Source organism: Physeter macrocephalus, chromosome 20 (genome assembly GCF_002837175.3).
Source record: "Physeter macrocephalus isolate SW-GA chromosome 20, ASM283717v5, whole genome shotgun sequence".
Taxonomy (NCBI): Eukaryota; Metazoa; Chordata; class Mammalia; order Artiodactyla; family Physeteridae; genus Physeter; species Physeter macrocephalus.
This window is the reverse complement of record NC_041233.1, coordinates 87,738,588-87,753,898: the sequence shown is the minus strand read 5'-3', so window position 1 is coordinate 87,753,898 and position 15,311 is coordinate 87,738,588. Positions and strand designations below refer to the sequence as shown.

The following is a 15,311-nucleotide window of genomic DNA, read 5'->3' as shown; positions in this document are numbered from 1 at the left end:
AGCTTCCCCTGCCTCCTGCCAAGGAGTCGTGGTTGTATTTACTTGAGGCAAAGTGATAGCCTCTCTTACAAGAGCATTTATCTAGAAATCGTGGTGTGATGGAGTTCTCACGTGAGCAGTTTCCCGATATTTCCAGAGACCAAAGTCTGTGTTAAGGGGCCTTAAGACGGCAGCACCTCTGCCTGTGATGGCTGGTCCGCTAGTCCAGCAAGATGTTTGGAGGCCTGTTTGATAACCACAGTGTGCTGGCCTCATCTTTGCCTCTAAGAATTCGCGGGAGGATTGTTTAATGTTGGCCACAGGACTCGTTTGGCTAGTTCCTGTTGCGAGTTCTGGAGTCTCTGGGGGTGCGGGGAGTGGAGGGCAACAAGGGGAAGGTCACTGCCTCGGAGGGAGGAAAGAGCAGCCCGGACAGAGGTCTGCACACTGTTGCTGTAAAGGGTCAGATAGTAAGTAGTTGAGGTTTTGCTGGCCGTGGTCTCTGTCACATGTTATTCTTTTTTTTTTTTTTTTTTTTAACAACTCTTTAAAGATGTAAACACCGTTCCTAGGACATGAGCCTTGTAAAAACTGGCCCAGGTTTGTCCTGTGGGCCTGGTGTGTCCACCTCTGAACTAGGTGACAAAATTATTGCTCAATGTGTTTACTTTGATGTTTTGGGGAAACGAACCCAGAATAACCTTGGGGATTCTCAGTTGATTGTGATCCAGGGGAAAGAGATCTAAGCTCTGGCTTGGGACGTCAGAGTGACCCCGGTGTTGGTCACCTTAGGTTCATGGAACTCAAGGTAACCTTGGCTAATGCGACAGCAGCTGTGCAGTGGGACAGGGATGGGAGAGTGGGACGGAGGTGTGGCCCTGGAATTAGGCTGGAATTGGACAGGTTTAAGGAATACAGTGACTCAGCGAATTGACTTAAGTCTCAGAAATTCATCTCATTTCCTGCACCTCCGCTGGGATGTCATTAGAAATCTGGCAAGTACTGTCAGCTTGGCCAGTGTATAAAAATGAACGAGCAGGTTTGTACCTTGGATTCTGAGAACACCACATTCCGATGCATGAATCCAGATTTGTCTTGTGGTTTTTCTCCGATGGCAAGAAGTTCTATCGAGCAGGCCTGGCATGAAGGAAGTGTTAATGTAGCTCAAGGTAGTTTGAAAGCTAGGAGGGCCTGGTGGTTAAAGAGCGGGGCTGTGAGATAGGCGCACTTGTCCAGACTCCTCCTGTGCCATTTATAGCTGCGTGGCTCCGGGCGACTCTGTCCTCTAAGCCCGCGCTCCCTCGCTTCTCATAGCAGCGATGATAACTCCCCTCTGGGGCTGTTGTGAGCGTTCAGGGAGGACGGCGTGTGCACAGTGCTTGTTGTATCAGCTCAGTGTCCCTGCTGTGAGCGGTCAGTGAACGTTAGCAATGATGATGGTCACGTGAAAGTGGGAGAAGTGGACGATCCCTGCCACTGAAGTGTTGTCTTTTTAATTTAATTGCTAGGTGTGTGGGATGTAATGGGAGCAGTTAGGAGTCAGAGAACGGGATCCGTGTCTCCCTCGCTTAGTTTCCTAACTGGTAAAATGGAAGGAATACATACTGACAGGTTGTGAGATAACATGAGAAAGGGCTTTGAATTCTAAACAGCACTGGACAGAACTCAAGGTGAAGTCAGTCACCCGTTCATTTGTTCCATTTCTTGAACTTCTAAAAGTATTGGAACTGAGCCAGAAGGTGATTGGCGTGAGGCCAAAATGTTTGCCACAGACATGATAGGATGCTCCCAAGTTCAGAACTTGGAGTGGTAACTCGTGGTTAAGAATGAGTAAAATAAAATTGAAATAGTGGAAGTTTAAAAAATAAGTGGCTGTATGAAGTAAAAGAAGCCAAGAAGCCTGCATACTCTGTGATTCCAACCATATGACATTCTGGGAAAAGCCAAACTATGGAGACAGTGAAAAGACCAGTGATTGCCAGGGGTTGGGGGTAGGGAGGGCTGAAAAATCTGAGCACAGAGGATTTTTAGAGCAGTGAAAGTATCCTCTGTGGTACCTTCGTGGTGGATACATGTCATTATACGTTTGTCGAAACCCATGGAGTGCACAACACCAGGCGTGATCCCCGATGTAAATAGTCTCAAAGAAAAAAAACAAGAGCGGCCAGGAAGGCTGGAGGAGTTAATCTGTGTAGAAGATGTGACAATATCTTGTCATACTGAAACGATTTCCTAAGTCAGAAGCGAACGACAAATACTGTGTATTCTCACATAAATGTGGAATCCAGAAAGTATGAACTTGTAGAAACAGAGAAAAGAATGGTGGTTCCCCGGGACCAAGGGGTAGGAGAAGTTGGGAAATGTTGGGCAAAGGGTGGAAACTTCCAGCTATAAAGTGAATAAGTTCTGGGGATCTAATGTACAGTGTTTGATTGTAGCTGACAGGACTCTGCTAGGTACTGGCGAGTTGCTGAGAGGGTAGATCTCAAGTGTTCCACCACACACACACAAAAGGTAAATGTTGGGCTGATACTCTGTGGATTCATGTTGCGATATGCAGGTGTATCAGTCATGCTTTGTACTCTGCAGACTTGCTCAGTGTTATCTGTCAGTTAAATGTCAGTAAATCTGGGGGGAAATAAATAAAAACGAGTTATTATTTTTTTAAAACCTAGGTTTCCTTTTCCCCTGCAATTCCATTTCTAGGAATTGATCCTGCAAATATGTTCGCATGTGCATTTTGTATGCTAAATCATATAGGCACATTCATGACATTCTTTATAACAAAAAAAGGGTAGGAACATCGGTGTCCACCCTCAGGAAAGCAGCTAACCAGATCAGGGAACGTTCCCACGGTTGCGAACTACGCACCCGCGAGGAGTAAGGGAGCTCCGTGTGCACTGCGCGAACACGCTCCCAAGGCGTGTTAAGCTGCAAAACGACAGGAAGCAGTGTTCGTAGCGTGCCGTCATGACTGTTGCCTGGGTGCGAGGTGGGCCGGAGTGATTTCCTCGTGTGTGCGGAGAACGTCTCGGGAAGAATGCGAAGCTGATGACGCGGTTGCATCTGTGGACAAGAGCTCTGGGCGGTGGGGGACAGGGAGGAGGCACGTGTACTCCGCCGAGTACACCCTCCTTGTCTTTTGAGATGCGTCTTATGTCCGTGTATTTTCTCTTTCTTCTGTTGGAAGTCTCAGGTATTGATTTTTTTTTTTTAAACTGAAGTTTAGTTGATGTACAACGTTGGGTTAGTTTCTGCTGTGCAGCCGAGTGACTCGGTTATACGTACACATTCTTTCTCGTATTCTTTTCCACTATGGTTGATCCCAGGACATTGAATATAGTTCCCTGTGCTCTACAGCAGGACCTCGTAGTCCGTCCAGTCTATACGTAATAGTTTGCCTCTACTAACCCCAGATATGCATACATTTTCTATTAGAAAAGTTTGAGCGGCCGCAGGTCGCCGTTTCATCGGGGTTGAAAACTGTATGAAACATCTGTGATTCTCCTCCACACGCGCGTCTGCCGCCTGCTGCTCTGCGCAGTCCCTTCGACCTTGATGTTGGGAGAGCGGCACGGGCTCTAGGCTGACCCTGAAACGCGCCGGGCCCCACCCCAGAGCGTCGTGATGTCTCTCCCCTTGGTTTGTGTTTGTGTGACGGATGGTGTTTCTGTCTCCACCTCCAGCTTCGGCAGCATGTGAGCAACTTCTTGCCAAGGACCCGGGTCACCGCTGAGAAGGGGGCCTCAGGGAGAAAAGTATCCAGAGGAAACCAGCGCCAGACGCGTCTGGAATTCCACGCACCGCAGGCAGCATGAGGCGTGCCGTGCCAGCCCCTGCGGCCTCCTGGCACGGCCTCTAGCTCTCCAGGGAGGAGGGTCCTGGGAGCAGTGCGCCCGGAGCCTCGCCAGAGGAAGCACGGGGCCAGGTGTGAACGCTCTACGATGGACGCAATTTTCAGCTTATGAAGGAGTTTTAAGGAAAACAGTTATTTAATTTCCACATAGTCACGTTCACTAGCCTTCTGTGGGAAGTGCCAGCAGTCACCCCCCTCCACTGGGGTTATCGGGATTTTTCTGGCACCAAGTTGAACTCTTCTTGGTACTTCTGGCAATGACACATCCTCAGGAGAGATTTACCTGCTAAATGCTCTCGGACAGGAGAAAAAGTAAAACCTCAGGAAGCAGCGCGAGAGGAGCAGAGCCCAGATCGCGCCCTCGCCGCTCACTCGCCCAGACACTCTGCCTGGCCTCGGATGCTGGCACTGAAGACTGACCCTGCCCCCTCCACCCCTGCAGCCCGTCTCTTCTGGGGAGGGCTGGCCGCCTCGGGGGCCCCCTTCTGCTCTCATCCTACTCCCAGGCTCTCTGCTCCGGCCGTCGAGTGACGTGAACTTGGGAATGGAGTTGGAGCCCCTCCCCAGGCCGGTGCTGTCGGAGAGGACCATCTGAGGCCGAGCTCTGTTTGTGGGGAGGAGGGCGCTGGCCTGGCCCGCATCCTCCACCATGTTCCTGTTGCTGCCTTTTGACAGCCTGATTGTCAGCCTCCTGGGCATCTCCCTGACCGTCCTCTTCACCCTCCTCCTGGTCTTCATCATAGTGCCCGCCATTTTCGGGGTCTCCTTTGGTATCCGGAAGCTCTACATGAAAACTTTGTTAAAGATCTTTGCGGTGAGTGTGCTGTCGACAAACGGTTGCTTCACAGAGGAGGGAAGAAGTGCCATTAGCAAAAAGAGTTGTTCTTGCCTGGTTGATTGTGAACTCGCTGCTGGATGTGGAGAGAGTTGGGAGAATGGGAAGGAGGTGGCATTTTGAGTAGAAAGAGTAACTAAACGTGAGCTTGTGAAAGCCTTCAGCCGTCTTTCTTTTGAGCTAAGGGACTTGTGTGTTTGGTCTGTCTGAGCAAAGGCACCTATTCCATGACCCCACACCTTGCCTGTTTATTTCAAACGGAGGGACTTAGAATTAAAGAAAAAATCACTGCCGGACAGTGACGTAACAGATATTGCAACTCAAAGCTGCTGCTGGCACATTCCCTGACTGATAAGTATGGGAGTCTTTTCTCTCTTTCAAATGTTTATCTTAAATACGTTCTTGCACTTCAGACAAAAAGAAGTAACAGAAAAGGGCATTTGATGAATTTTTCTATTTTCTGAAAGATAGAGGAGGAGAAGAGTATATTTCTTAACATATGTCAGAACTTAAGTCGTTACACCGCTGAACAGAACTGGTCACAGTGGGAAGGAAATGAGTGAGAAGTGATATTTCCTGGAAGTTGATCTCTGCCACAAGCCTTTTAACTATCTCTTCAGAGATGTGGTGATTTATTTATTTATTTATTTTTTTTTTGGTATGCGGGCCTCTCACTGTTGTGGCCTCTCCCGTTGCGGAGCACAGGCTCCGGCCGCGCAGGCTCAGCGGCCATGGCTCACGGGCCCAGCCGCTCCGCGGCACGTGGGATCTTCCCGGACCAGGGCACGAACCCGCGTCCCCTGCATCGGCAGGCGGATTCTCAACCACTGCGCCACCAGGGAAGCCCCTGTGGTGATTTATTAGCAGGATCTGTTTTCAGTAGTCACCAGATCTTCAGGTTCATCTTTTCTGTGGCTGAGACCGTAATAGGAAACACAACGCAGTTATATTTGTTCAGAGAGTATCTTACGGTTCACAATAGTCTCACTCGTTTTCCTTTGGTTCCCTGTAATTCTGCAGTGGCCCAAGGTATCTATCAGTGATAGATTTAACCAGTGAAGAAATAGTGACTCTGGAAGATGAAGTGAGCTGTATGAAATGCTACATTACAGCAGAAAATATTTTTAGGTATATTACTGAATCTTGAGTTTTGGTATTTCATATAAGAAAATGACTTCTTTTCACATTAAAAAAATTGAGGTGAAGTTGACAGAACATAAAGGTAACCATTTAAAGGGAACGGTTCGCCAGCATCTGCGGTAGTTGCAGTGTTGCACGGTCACCACCTCTGTGTGGCTCCACGGCGCTCTCACCTCTCCGGAAGGAGGCGCCATACTCATCAAGCACTTGCCCTCCTTTTTTCCCCCTCCCCCGGCTCTCCCAACCGTGAGTGTGTTCTGTCTCTGGCTTGACCTATTCTGGATATTTCATTTTCATGGAATTATATAAAGTGTGCTCTTTTGTGACTGGCTCCTTCCATGTAGCATAACTTTGTAACGTGTTTCAGTACTTTGTTTTTTATGGCCGAGTAATATTCCACTGTGTGTCTGTACCATGATCCGCGTATCCATTCATCTGTTGACGGGCCGTTTTCACCTTCCCGCTGCTGTCCATAATGCTGCTGTGGTGTGCTTGTACTTACTTAAGTACTTACGTTCAACAGTAAGATTTCTGAGCCCTTCCCATGGTCTCTGGGTTGTTTTGCTACTCAGAGAGTGCTCTGAGACCGGCAGCTGAGTGTCACCCAAGACTGGTTAGAAATGCAGGTCACAGGCCCCCTCCAGACCCACTGAATTAGGATCAGCATTCCAGCGAGCCCCAGGTGCACAGTAAAGTTTGAGAAGTAGTAACCTCGTCAGTCTTTAGTGTTTGTTTTAATTAATCAGGAAATGTAATTTTCTTAAACTTCAGTCCCCGAAAATCTGCAGTAGAACCCAGGGTTCCTGTGAACCACATAACTACCCATGCCCGTTTGCCACTGAAAAACGTACATCAGTATAGAGTGAGTAGAACAGCTGATAAACTTCTAGGAGACAACAGTGAGTGATGTCTGGCTTTTATTCAAGTTTATAAGCAAGTGATTAATTCATAGACCTATGGAAGTACTTATTCTTAAAACATAAAAATAGGAGTAATCAGACCAGAGTTCTTTGGTTGTAGCTAAATTTTAAAAACTTGGATCACTTTGGGTGGAACAAAAGACCTAGAATCCATGTACCTTCCCTATTCCATTTTGAAAATGTCCCCTCAAAGTAGTGTTTTAAAGTTCATAGCCAAGTAAATCCTTATTACTATTGACTGTGTTTTTCAGATGTACATTCTTGTGGCTTTTAATGTCGATTATAATTATATATTTTTCGGCCGATCCATGGGACAGGTCATCTTTTTTCTTTCCTTTTTTAATTAATTAATTAATTTTTGGCTGCGTTCGTTGCTGCGCGTGGGCTCCCTCCAGCTGCGGTGAGCGGGGGCTACTCTTTGCTGCAGTGCACGGGCTTCCCATTGCAGCGGCCTCCCCCGTGGTGGAGCACAGGCTGTAGGCCTGTGGGCCTCAGCAGTTGTGGCTCGCGGGCTCCAGAGCGCAGGCTCAGCAGTCGTGGCACATGGGCTCAGCCGCTCGGCAGCATGTGGGATCTTCCCAGACCAGGGCTCAAACCCGTGTCCCCTGCATCGGCAGGCGGATTCTTAAGCACTGCGCCACCAGGGAAGCCCTGAGTTGCCGCAGAGCAACTAAGCCCGTGCTCCACAACTACTGAAGCCCGCACACCTAGAGCTCCGCAACAAGAGAAGCCACCACAGTGAGAAGCCTGCGCACCGCAACGAAGAGTAGCCCCCGCTCGCCACAACCAGAGAAAAGCCTGCGCGCGGCAACAAAGACCCAACACGGCCAAAAATAAAAAATAAATAAATTTAAAAAAATAAAATAAAATAAAATACACCTAAACTTGTGGGTGCTTTTTAATAAAAGCGGGACCTTTATTTTGCCTTTTTTATCCTCTTCATCCCTTCCTAAACTGGGGTGCTATGTGTAATTTTACAGTTGGAAGGAAGCTCAGAGATCATCTTAATTCCGTGGGTCTCTTCCTAGCTACACATCTGAATCACCTGGGGAGTGTTTAAAAAATACTTGTTTGGGAGCACTGGAATCTCCCCAGAAATCCTGATGTAATTGGTTTGGGTGGGCATTTTTAAAAAGCTCCCCAAGTGATTCTAACATCTACCATCAAAAAGTAGAGTCTGATTGCCCTCCTTTTGAGTTGGGGACCTGCCTTGGTGGCTCGTTTCTAACGTATAGAATGTGGTGGCCACGACGCTGTGTGACGTGTGAGGTTAGGTTAGAAGTGGCAGTATAACTTCCATCTGCCTCTGGATTCTTGCCCCTGGAGCCCGGCTGCCACATTGTGAGGAAGCGTAGGCCCCGTATAGGTGTTCCAGCTTCCAGTCCCAGGGGAGCTGTGACAACCAGCATCAGCTGACACCCAGCCGATGCCGGACCCTGTGCAGTTTGCAGATTCATGAGCAGAATAAATGGTGGTGGTATTTTAAGCCAGTGTTATGGGGTGGTTTGTTACACAGCAGTAGATGACCAGACAAATAATATAATAGGAAAGAATTTTAAACATTCATTCATGTCTCACAGCTGACAACACCTTAAAAATTTTTTTGTTACCTTTAAGTCTTGGCAATATTTTACGGCTGTGTTAATGGCATGTGCATTTAAGTTTATGTCTACATTTTCTTTTGGGATCTTATAAGCCAGTTTTACAGTTTAGTAGGTAATCTTCATAAGGATGATTCAAGCTGGATGTCTGGTAGTCCGTGCAGTACACATCCCTGTGCTTTTGGGGGACCTAGGTCGGCGCAGCTTGACAAATGGTTTCCCACGATCAGCTCATCTCCCCATATAAAGGAACCTTGGGGTACCTGCCAAGGGGGGATGTGTGCGTGGGCAGGTCCTCCAGGTCTTTCCTCCTGGAAGACAGCTCCGTACAGGTCCTTTTGATGCTGAGTTGCGGGAGATGGTCGTGTGCGGAGGGCAGCGTGTTACTTAAAGTACTTTAGTTATCTTAATGTTTGTGCTTCAGATTTACCCTCAGTGCAGTGATGATGGCATTGTTTGGGGTAGAATTCCTAAGAGTGGACTTCCAACTGAGTTGAGAATGATTTGGAAAAGGAGAGAAAAAAGCCTGGGTATAAAGGAAACAGATGAAAGAAAACAAAAAAAACAACGACTTGAGTTTTCTTGCCTGGTGTGAAGGGGGTTGATCAGGTCAGGTCAGGTCAGAGAAGGTGGGCCAGCTGTAATGAGAGTGGCGTTAAGCTCCACGGCGGAATGGGTTGGAAACCAGTGATGGCCGTGAGGAGGTTGAAGAGACCGAACAGGTCGCGGGATCGGGGTGGGATAGGCGTGACTCTTGGGAGGGTTTTTTTTACCAGCTCTGAAACTTGACCGAAGTCCTCAGACCCTGCGATCTACGTCCTCCTCTGGGGAGTGGGAGCAGTAATGCCTCCCTCACATGGGTGCGGTTCGTGCCCCCGCCCCCCGTGCCAGCATCACCGGGAGTAGCTTAAAGGCCGAACTGAAGGAGATGAGAGTGGGATTATGGCGGGGAGGGTGCTAGGAAGTGGCTTTAGGTTTAGGTCTGTCTTTCATACTGAGGCCTTGATGAAGAGAAATATTTGGAGCTGGTGAACTAAATGCAGCCCTTATTGACTGCCTGCGAAGTGCAGGGCGCGTGGTCAGATTCTGCTGGACCGCAGCTATGGCTGGGTTCTGCCTGCTGCCCCTCGAGGCAGTTATAGTTTAGTGGGAAAGACAGATGTCTGCATACAGAACTAATTCAGAATGTGACGCCAGTTAAAACACACAGGCGGAGACGAACTGTGACTGCAGGAATTGGGTAGGTAGCATTTCATGTAAGATTTGGCCTTTGGACTGGATCTTAAACGGGAGAAAGCATTCTAGAAGTGCAGTGGGTAGAGGCGAGAAAGTGCGGTCTGGTTTAGAGGCAGTACCTAGTTCAGGAGAGAAGAGCCTTTGGGGGCCTGGAGGGGACGTTGCGCGTGGTGAGACGGGAGCGCGCGTCCACACGGCCTGGAGGGAGGAAGGCGGGGGAGAGAGCTGTAGGTGGGAGAAGCCGCGGGTGGACGAAGGGGGTGGCCTGACACTGGCAGCCAGGGAGGACCATTCCCGGCTGCGGAAGCTTGGGGACCGTGGGAGGAGGGCCGGGCGGAGGGGAGCACGTTGGGGTCGGGTGTGTGCGGCTGCCTCTCACTCTCAGGCCGGGTGTGAGGATGGGGGGACTTGCACGCGGTCGTGACCAGCAGGTGATTGGAAACGTGAGGTTGACGCCCGCCGCTGTGCAGTCAGGATTGTTGATTTGACAGTAGCTACTGAGAGATTCCCGCGGAAGCAGGGAGAGGAGATGTCGTCGCTGCCTGGGCAGTGGACAGTGGACAGTGACGGGTGCTGGGGTCTGGTCCTTTGGGTGTCTAGTGCGGTCGTGCGAAGCGCGCGGTCGAGGCTGGCTGAGAAGAGGGGCGGGTCTCCGCTGAGATTAGTGCTGCAGAGACTGTCAGGCCTCCCCGTGTGCTAGGTTCCTAACCCGCAGCGCTCAGCAGAGTGAGCAAGCAGCGAAGATGCACCGCGGCGCCGCCCACACCTCTCGGGGCTGGGCCTGCGTTCACCTGCGAGGCTGTGGTGGGTTTACTGTTAGCTCGAGTGCAGCGTTAGCCTTGCCCCTAACAGTGTCTGTCTGGGAGATGCTGAAAAGGGAATAGTTAAGTAATCTGGTCCTGAACATCCCGGATCAAGGGAAGGGAGGGGGTTTGTGGGGAAATGACCTCTGAACCTGGAGCTCTCGCTTCTATTCTGGGCGTCTGGACGAGGTGCTCCTTGAAGTGAAGCCGGAGAAGCCACGTGCGTAGCTCTCAGCGCCGCTGGCTCCGTTGCCGTCCCGCGCAGCAAGGCTAAGCCGCCGGTCGCGAGCGCTGGCCCCTGGCGGCCCCGCCCAGCGCTCCTCCCCTGCTCTGCTGACCTTGGACAGTTCTCTCCTCAACGCAGAGACATTTTGTGATGTGCCTGAAGTTTGGAAAAGTAAAGCTCAAGTCCAAGGCGGGAGGGCAGGAGGACGTTTATGACAGAGCTAGGGGACTGGAATCTCATGGAACCAGCACCTTTCCAGTGAAAACAGAAACCACAGGCTTCCTGCACATTCCGTCGTGAGGCAGTCCTCACAGACGTTGTCTTAGTGCTCCAGCGGCCTGAAGGCAGGTGCCACCTGCCCGTTAAAATCGGACCCAAGGGTCAGAACTGTCAGTACAGGACCAAGCTTCTCTGGCTCTGTGCTTTGCAGCCCCAGTGCAGAGTCCTGGCCAGAATGGACAACCCTCAGCTCTGGTGTGCCAGGCTGGTTGTAAGCTCCCTCGCCCCTTAGCCACCTCTTCCCTCGATGACATTCTCAGGTGGAGTTCGTCTTCCTCCATTGTAGGAGCTAGGTTTACATTTTCTTCTAGAAGGAAATCACCTGTGCCAGAAGCCATCAAGGGTTAACTACCTGAAATGGGCTGTGTGAGTTTTCCTGCCTTAGACCTTTAACTGGGTGACTCTGTAAGCTCTGTTTTCTCTAGACAGTGGTGTTTGAGGAAATTGCCAGATGAGGTCAGACGGCTGAGGAAGCTCGTGTCCTGCTTCTGGCTCTGCTGCCTTGCTAACCCTTCAGGCTCTGCCAGCAGAATCTCACCAGAGGCTTTGTGCCGTGTGGATTCTGCTGCGTCATGGAATGAGGGGGTTCTCTTCTACCTTGCAGAACTGTGGGAACAGGAGTTTGAAAACACACCTTTTAAAATCTCCGTTCTGTTTCCTTGACTCACTGCGGTCATAACTCTCTGTTCTGCGGTACCACGTTGCAGGCGGGGGGACGGGAGCGCGTGTGTTCGCCTCTCGGCATTTGAGAGCAGGAGGGCCCCGGCCTCCGGCTCTCTCCGGACAGCTACAAGGGTTTTAATGAAGGGAGGGCGGGTCTGGGAAGAGCCTCACTCTCCTGGAGCTCATGTTAGTTCCGTGGCGCTGAGGACAGTTCGGGGGGGTTACCGTTTGCCGAGTTCTGTCACACATGGTCTCATTGGGTCCTCGTGAACTAGGAGGTTGAAGGACCGTCATCCTGTTTTGTGGATAGAAAAGACTAGCGTCCAGAGTGTTGGAACGAGTTGCTTAAGGGACACAGCATAACTGTCAAACTTGGGATTGGAACCTAGTTTTGTTTTTGTTTTTTTGTCTCCAAATAGTGTTTTTTAACACCTTTTTAAAAAAAATTTTATTTTATTTTAAACACTAAGCTACTGTCAGGCTTTGTGTGTCGTTTGTGGGGTCTCCTGTTAAAGGTTACTCAGGGTGAATGGGCAGTCCGGACATACGTGTTATTTAAATCCTTTATCGACTCGAAAACTAAAATTGTTGCTTTCTTGGAATAATTTGGGAGGCAGGCAGCACCGGGTGGCGGGCAGTAGCTTAAAGGGTGCTTGGTTTTGCTGTCGGTGAAGCGCTGCTGTGTGGCAGAAACGAAGGAACCCATGAGGTTCGTGGACTGTCGGCGCGTGAGCTCCTTAAGGACCCAGGAGGCCGTGAGAAGCGAGGCCCGAGCAGCTCACCCCAGCTCCTAGTTCCCAGCTCGTGACCGCCGGGGACGTGGCTTTCGGTCCAGGTTATCTGGGACGGATGTGCTCTAGGAGGAGAGGGCTCCGAGTTTCCTTCCAGAACCAGTGCTCTCTCGGCCGCAGTCTGTTCTCGGGGCCCCGGGCTTGAGGCTGTCACGGGATGGAAGTGGAGGTGCCCCCGAGCGAGAAAGGGGCTCATCGCGGTGTGTGGCTGTTCCCTCCGCAGTGGGCGACCTTGAGGATGGAGCGAGGCGCCAAGGAGAAGAACCACCAGCTCTACAAGCCCTACACCAACGGTAAGGCGGGGTCTCCGTCCCCCTGCCCAGCGGCCCCCTGGAGCTGCGTTCCCGCACGCTTACGCCCCGCTCCCGCTCGTCCCTGGCGAGCACCCTGAGCGTGCCCAGCGTGCTTTGTCCCGGCGGCCGCTTGACCGGCTGTTCTCTTGCAGGAATCATTGCAAAAGATCCCACGTCACTAGAAGAAGAGATCAAAGAAATTCGCCGGAGTGGTAGCAGTAAGGCTCTGGACAACACTCCCGAGTTTGAGCTCTCTGACATTTTCTACTTCTGCCGGAAAGGGATGGAGACCATTATGGACGATGAGGTGACAAAGAGGTTCTCGGCAGAGGAGTTGGAGTCCTGGAACTTGCTGAGCAGGACCAATTACAACTTCCAGTACATCAGCCTTCGGCTCACCGTGCTCTGGGGCTTAGGAGTGCTGATCCGGTACTGCTTCCTCCTGCCTCTCAGGTGAGGCGGGGCCTGGCCCGACGCCTGATCTGCCTGCGCGTGCCCCCGGCCCCCCCCCGCTCTGCTCTCCCGCTTTAGAGAGGAGGACAGTACCGTCCTGTCACCGGCCAGGCCATCTGGCTCTCGGAAGGCTGCACCGGGGCTTGTCCTTTAAGGGCCTTCGGGTTGTCCGCGTATCAGACGTAGCTGGGTTTCTCAGAGACACGTTGCTTGTCTGGACTGACTAAACACAGGGACGGGGAACACGATGTTCTTCCTGGCCACCCCTCCCCGGGCCTGGCTGATTCTGTTCCTGCAGCTTCCTCTCCAGGACAGAGGCAGTATTGATCTCACAGTGTTTCTGTACCACGTGCTATTCTGAGTATGTCTTGCCGGCTGCTGGTACCTTCGGGCCCTATTTCCTATTGCTTCACAGCGAAGCTGGCCTTCTGCCAGGGTTTTAAGCCAAAGGGAAGGGTAAGACCACAGGGCAGCAGGTGCCTGAGGGCGGCGCAGCCATCAGTAGGCCGTCCCGTCATTCTGGCTGCTGCCAGTGCCTGCGGAGAGGGTGTCGGCTGAACGCCAAATCCGTGGTGTCCTGCCACTCTGGAAGCAGAACGCCCTCTGGTTCTAATAGGCCTGTCCGCGTTTCTAGGGACCCGGACTCCTGTCTGGGTCCAGGTGATCAGATCTTGCGGGGGTTTTCGTGACGCCCACTTCCATTTTCACACGTCCAGTTCTGTACTCGGGGCACAGATTTGTCTGCTGTGTTGTAACTTGTCTTCTCGTTACAGGATAGCTCTTGCTTTCACGGGGATTAGCCTCCTGGTGGTGGGCACAACCGTGGTGGGCTACCTGCCAAACGGGAGGTGAGCAGGGCGCGGGCATCGAGTCTACAGGTACGGGGGGGCGGCTCCCATCCTGAAGGCCAGGCCACTTCTTTGGGCGTGGCCCAAGCCACAGACTCTCAGAGGGAGAAAGTAACCCAGCGACAGCAATGACATAGGCAGGAGAGTGTTTTTCCAACTGATCTTGATCTGTGACTGCGTTCTTTTTGCCCCCCAGCCCTCACACTCTTCCCATTTTAAAGACAAAAGGGAGAAACCACAAGCCCGTAGTGTCCAGGGCTAGCAGGTTTTATAGCATGTTGTTGAGTTTTGAGCACTCTGCTGTGTTGATGAATTGGTAAGAGGATGAGACGTGTAGGTGGGGCCTTTTTGTTTGTTTGCTTTTTTATTTTTAATAGAAATTGTCTCCTTCTGGGAAGTTATGGGGCTGGCAAACCTCTCTTCTGCCCTGGCTGGTGGGGAGGTTTGACTCTCTGGCCTTTGCCCTGCCTCTGGGTGTTGACCAGCAAGAAGGAAAGGAATCTAGGAGACTCAAGCGTGCTGGAAATTCTAGGGCTGTGAATTCTAAGCCCATTACCTTATGTGAATTTGAGTAGCCCTCATCATTTCTTTCTTTCTCTCTTTATCTGCAGACAGAAAGATGCTAATACAGAGTTTTACCATAGACGCTAATATTTATAAAAATACTTGGCAGTCACAAAGGCCATAGGCAGTGACGGTTAGATGGTTGGACTCAGCACCTTTTCCTGTCTTCCTATATGTGTGAAAAATAAAAACAGAAATCTCTGTCCTGTTGTCGCAGGTTTAAGGAGTTCCTGAGTAAGCACGTGCACCTAATGTGCTATCGCATCTGCGTACGGGCCCTGACGGCCATCATTACCTACCACGACAGGTGAGGGGGCCCGGGGTGGGACAGAGGGGTGCGCTGGTGGAACACGAGGGGCGGGCAGCTGGCCCGCAGGCCCTCAGAGCGTCCTTAGAGCCGAGTAAGCTGCCGAGGCCAGGCGTGAGTTCCAGATGAATTGTTTCACACTGATTTTTGTTGCTTTGCCTACAATTTAAACACAGGAAGAACCGGCCTAGAAACGGCGGCATCTGCGTGGCCAATCATACGTCTCCCATTGACGTCATCATTTTGGCCAGTGATGGCTATTACGCCATGGTAAGGCCTCTCTCTGTTGCTCCTTTAGCCTGGTCAGGGCTGGGAGCTCTTTCTTAAGGGTGTGAACAGGTAAGCACGTTTTTATACACGGGCCTGACCTAGGTTGTTGCCTTTGTTTCCGTGGCCTTGGGGACTCCTTGGGACCTGGATGTTGTGAGCAGAGTGAGCAGCGTGGGGAGGGGCGGGGAGGGGGAGGGGCGGGGTGGGGAGGGGGAGGGGGGGGGGAGGGGGAGGGGTGGTTTGAAGG

General features: G+C 51.2%; 1 protein-coding gene across 3 annotated transcripts in view; it reads left to right on the top strand.

Annotated features, from left to right (window-relative positions):
- GPAT4 (glycerol-3-phosphate acyltransferase 4) overlaps window positions 1-15,311 on the top strand; it is a 31,592-nt gene that overhangs the window by 8,070 nt on the left and 8,211 nt on the right. For all 3 annotated transcript variants that reach the window (XM_007127007.4, XM_007127006.4, XM_007127008.4), the window contains exons 2-7: window positions 3,666-4,649; window positions 12,553-12,622; window positions 12,775-13,075; window positions 13,849-13,923; window positions 14,705-14,794; window positions 14,971-15,064. In XM_007127007.4, coding sequence (XP_007127069.1) covers window positions 4,485-4,649; window positions 12,553-12,622; window positions 12,775-13,075; window positions 13,849-13,923; window positions 14,705-14,794; window positions 14,971-15,064 — 795 coding nt within the window. In that variant the 5' untranslated portion in view covers window positions 3,666-4,484. The remainder of the gene's footprint in view (window positions 1-3,665; window positions 4,650-12,552; window positions 12,623-12,774; window positions 13,076-13,848; window positions 13,924-14,704; window positions 14,795-14,970; window positions 15,065-15,311) is intronic.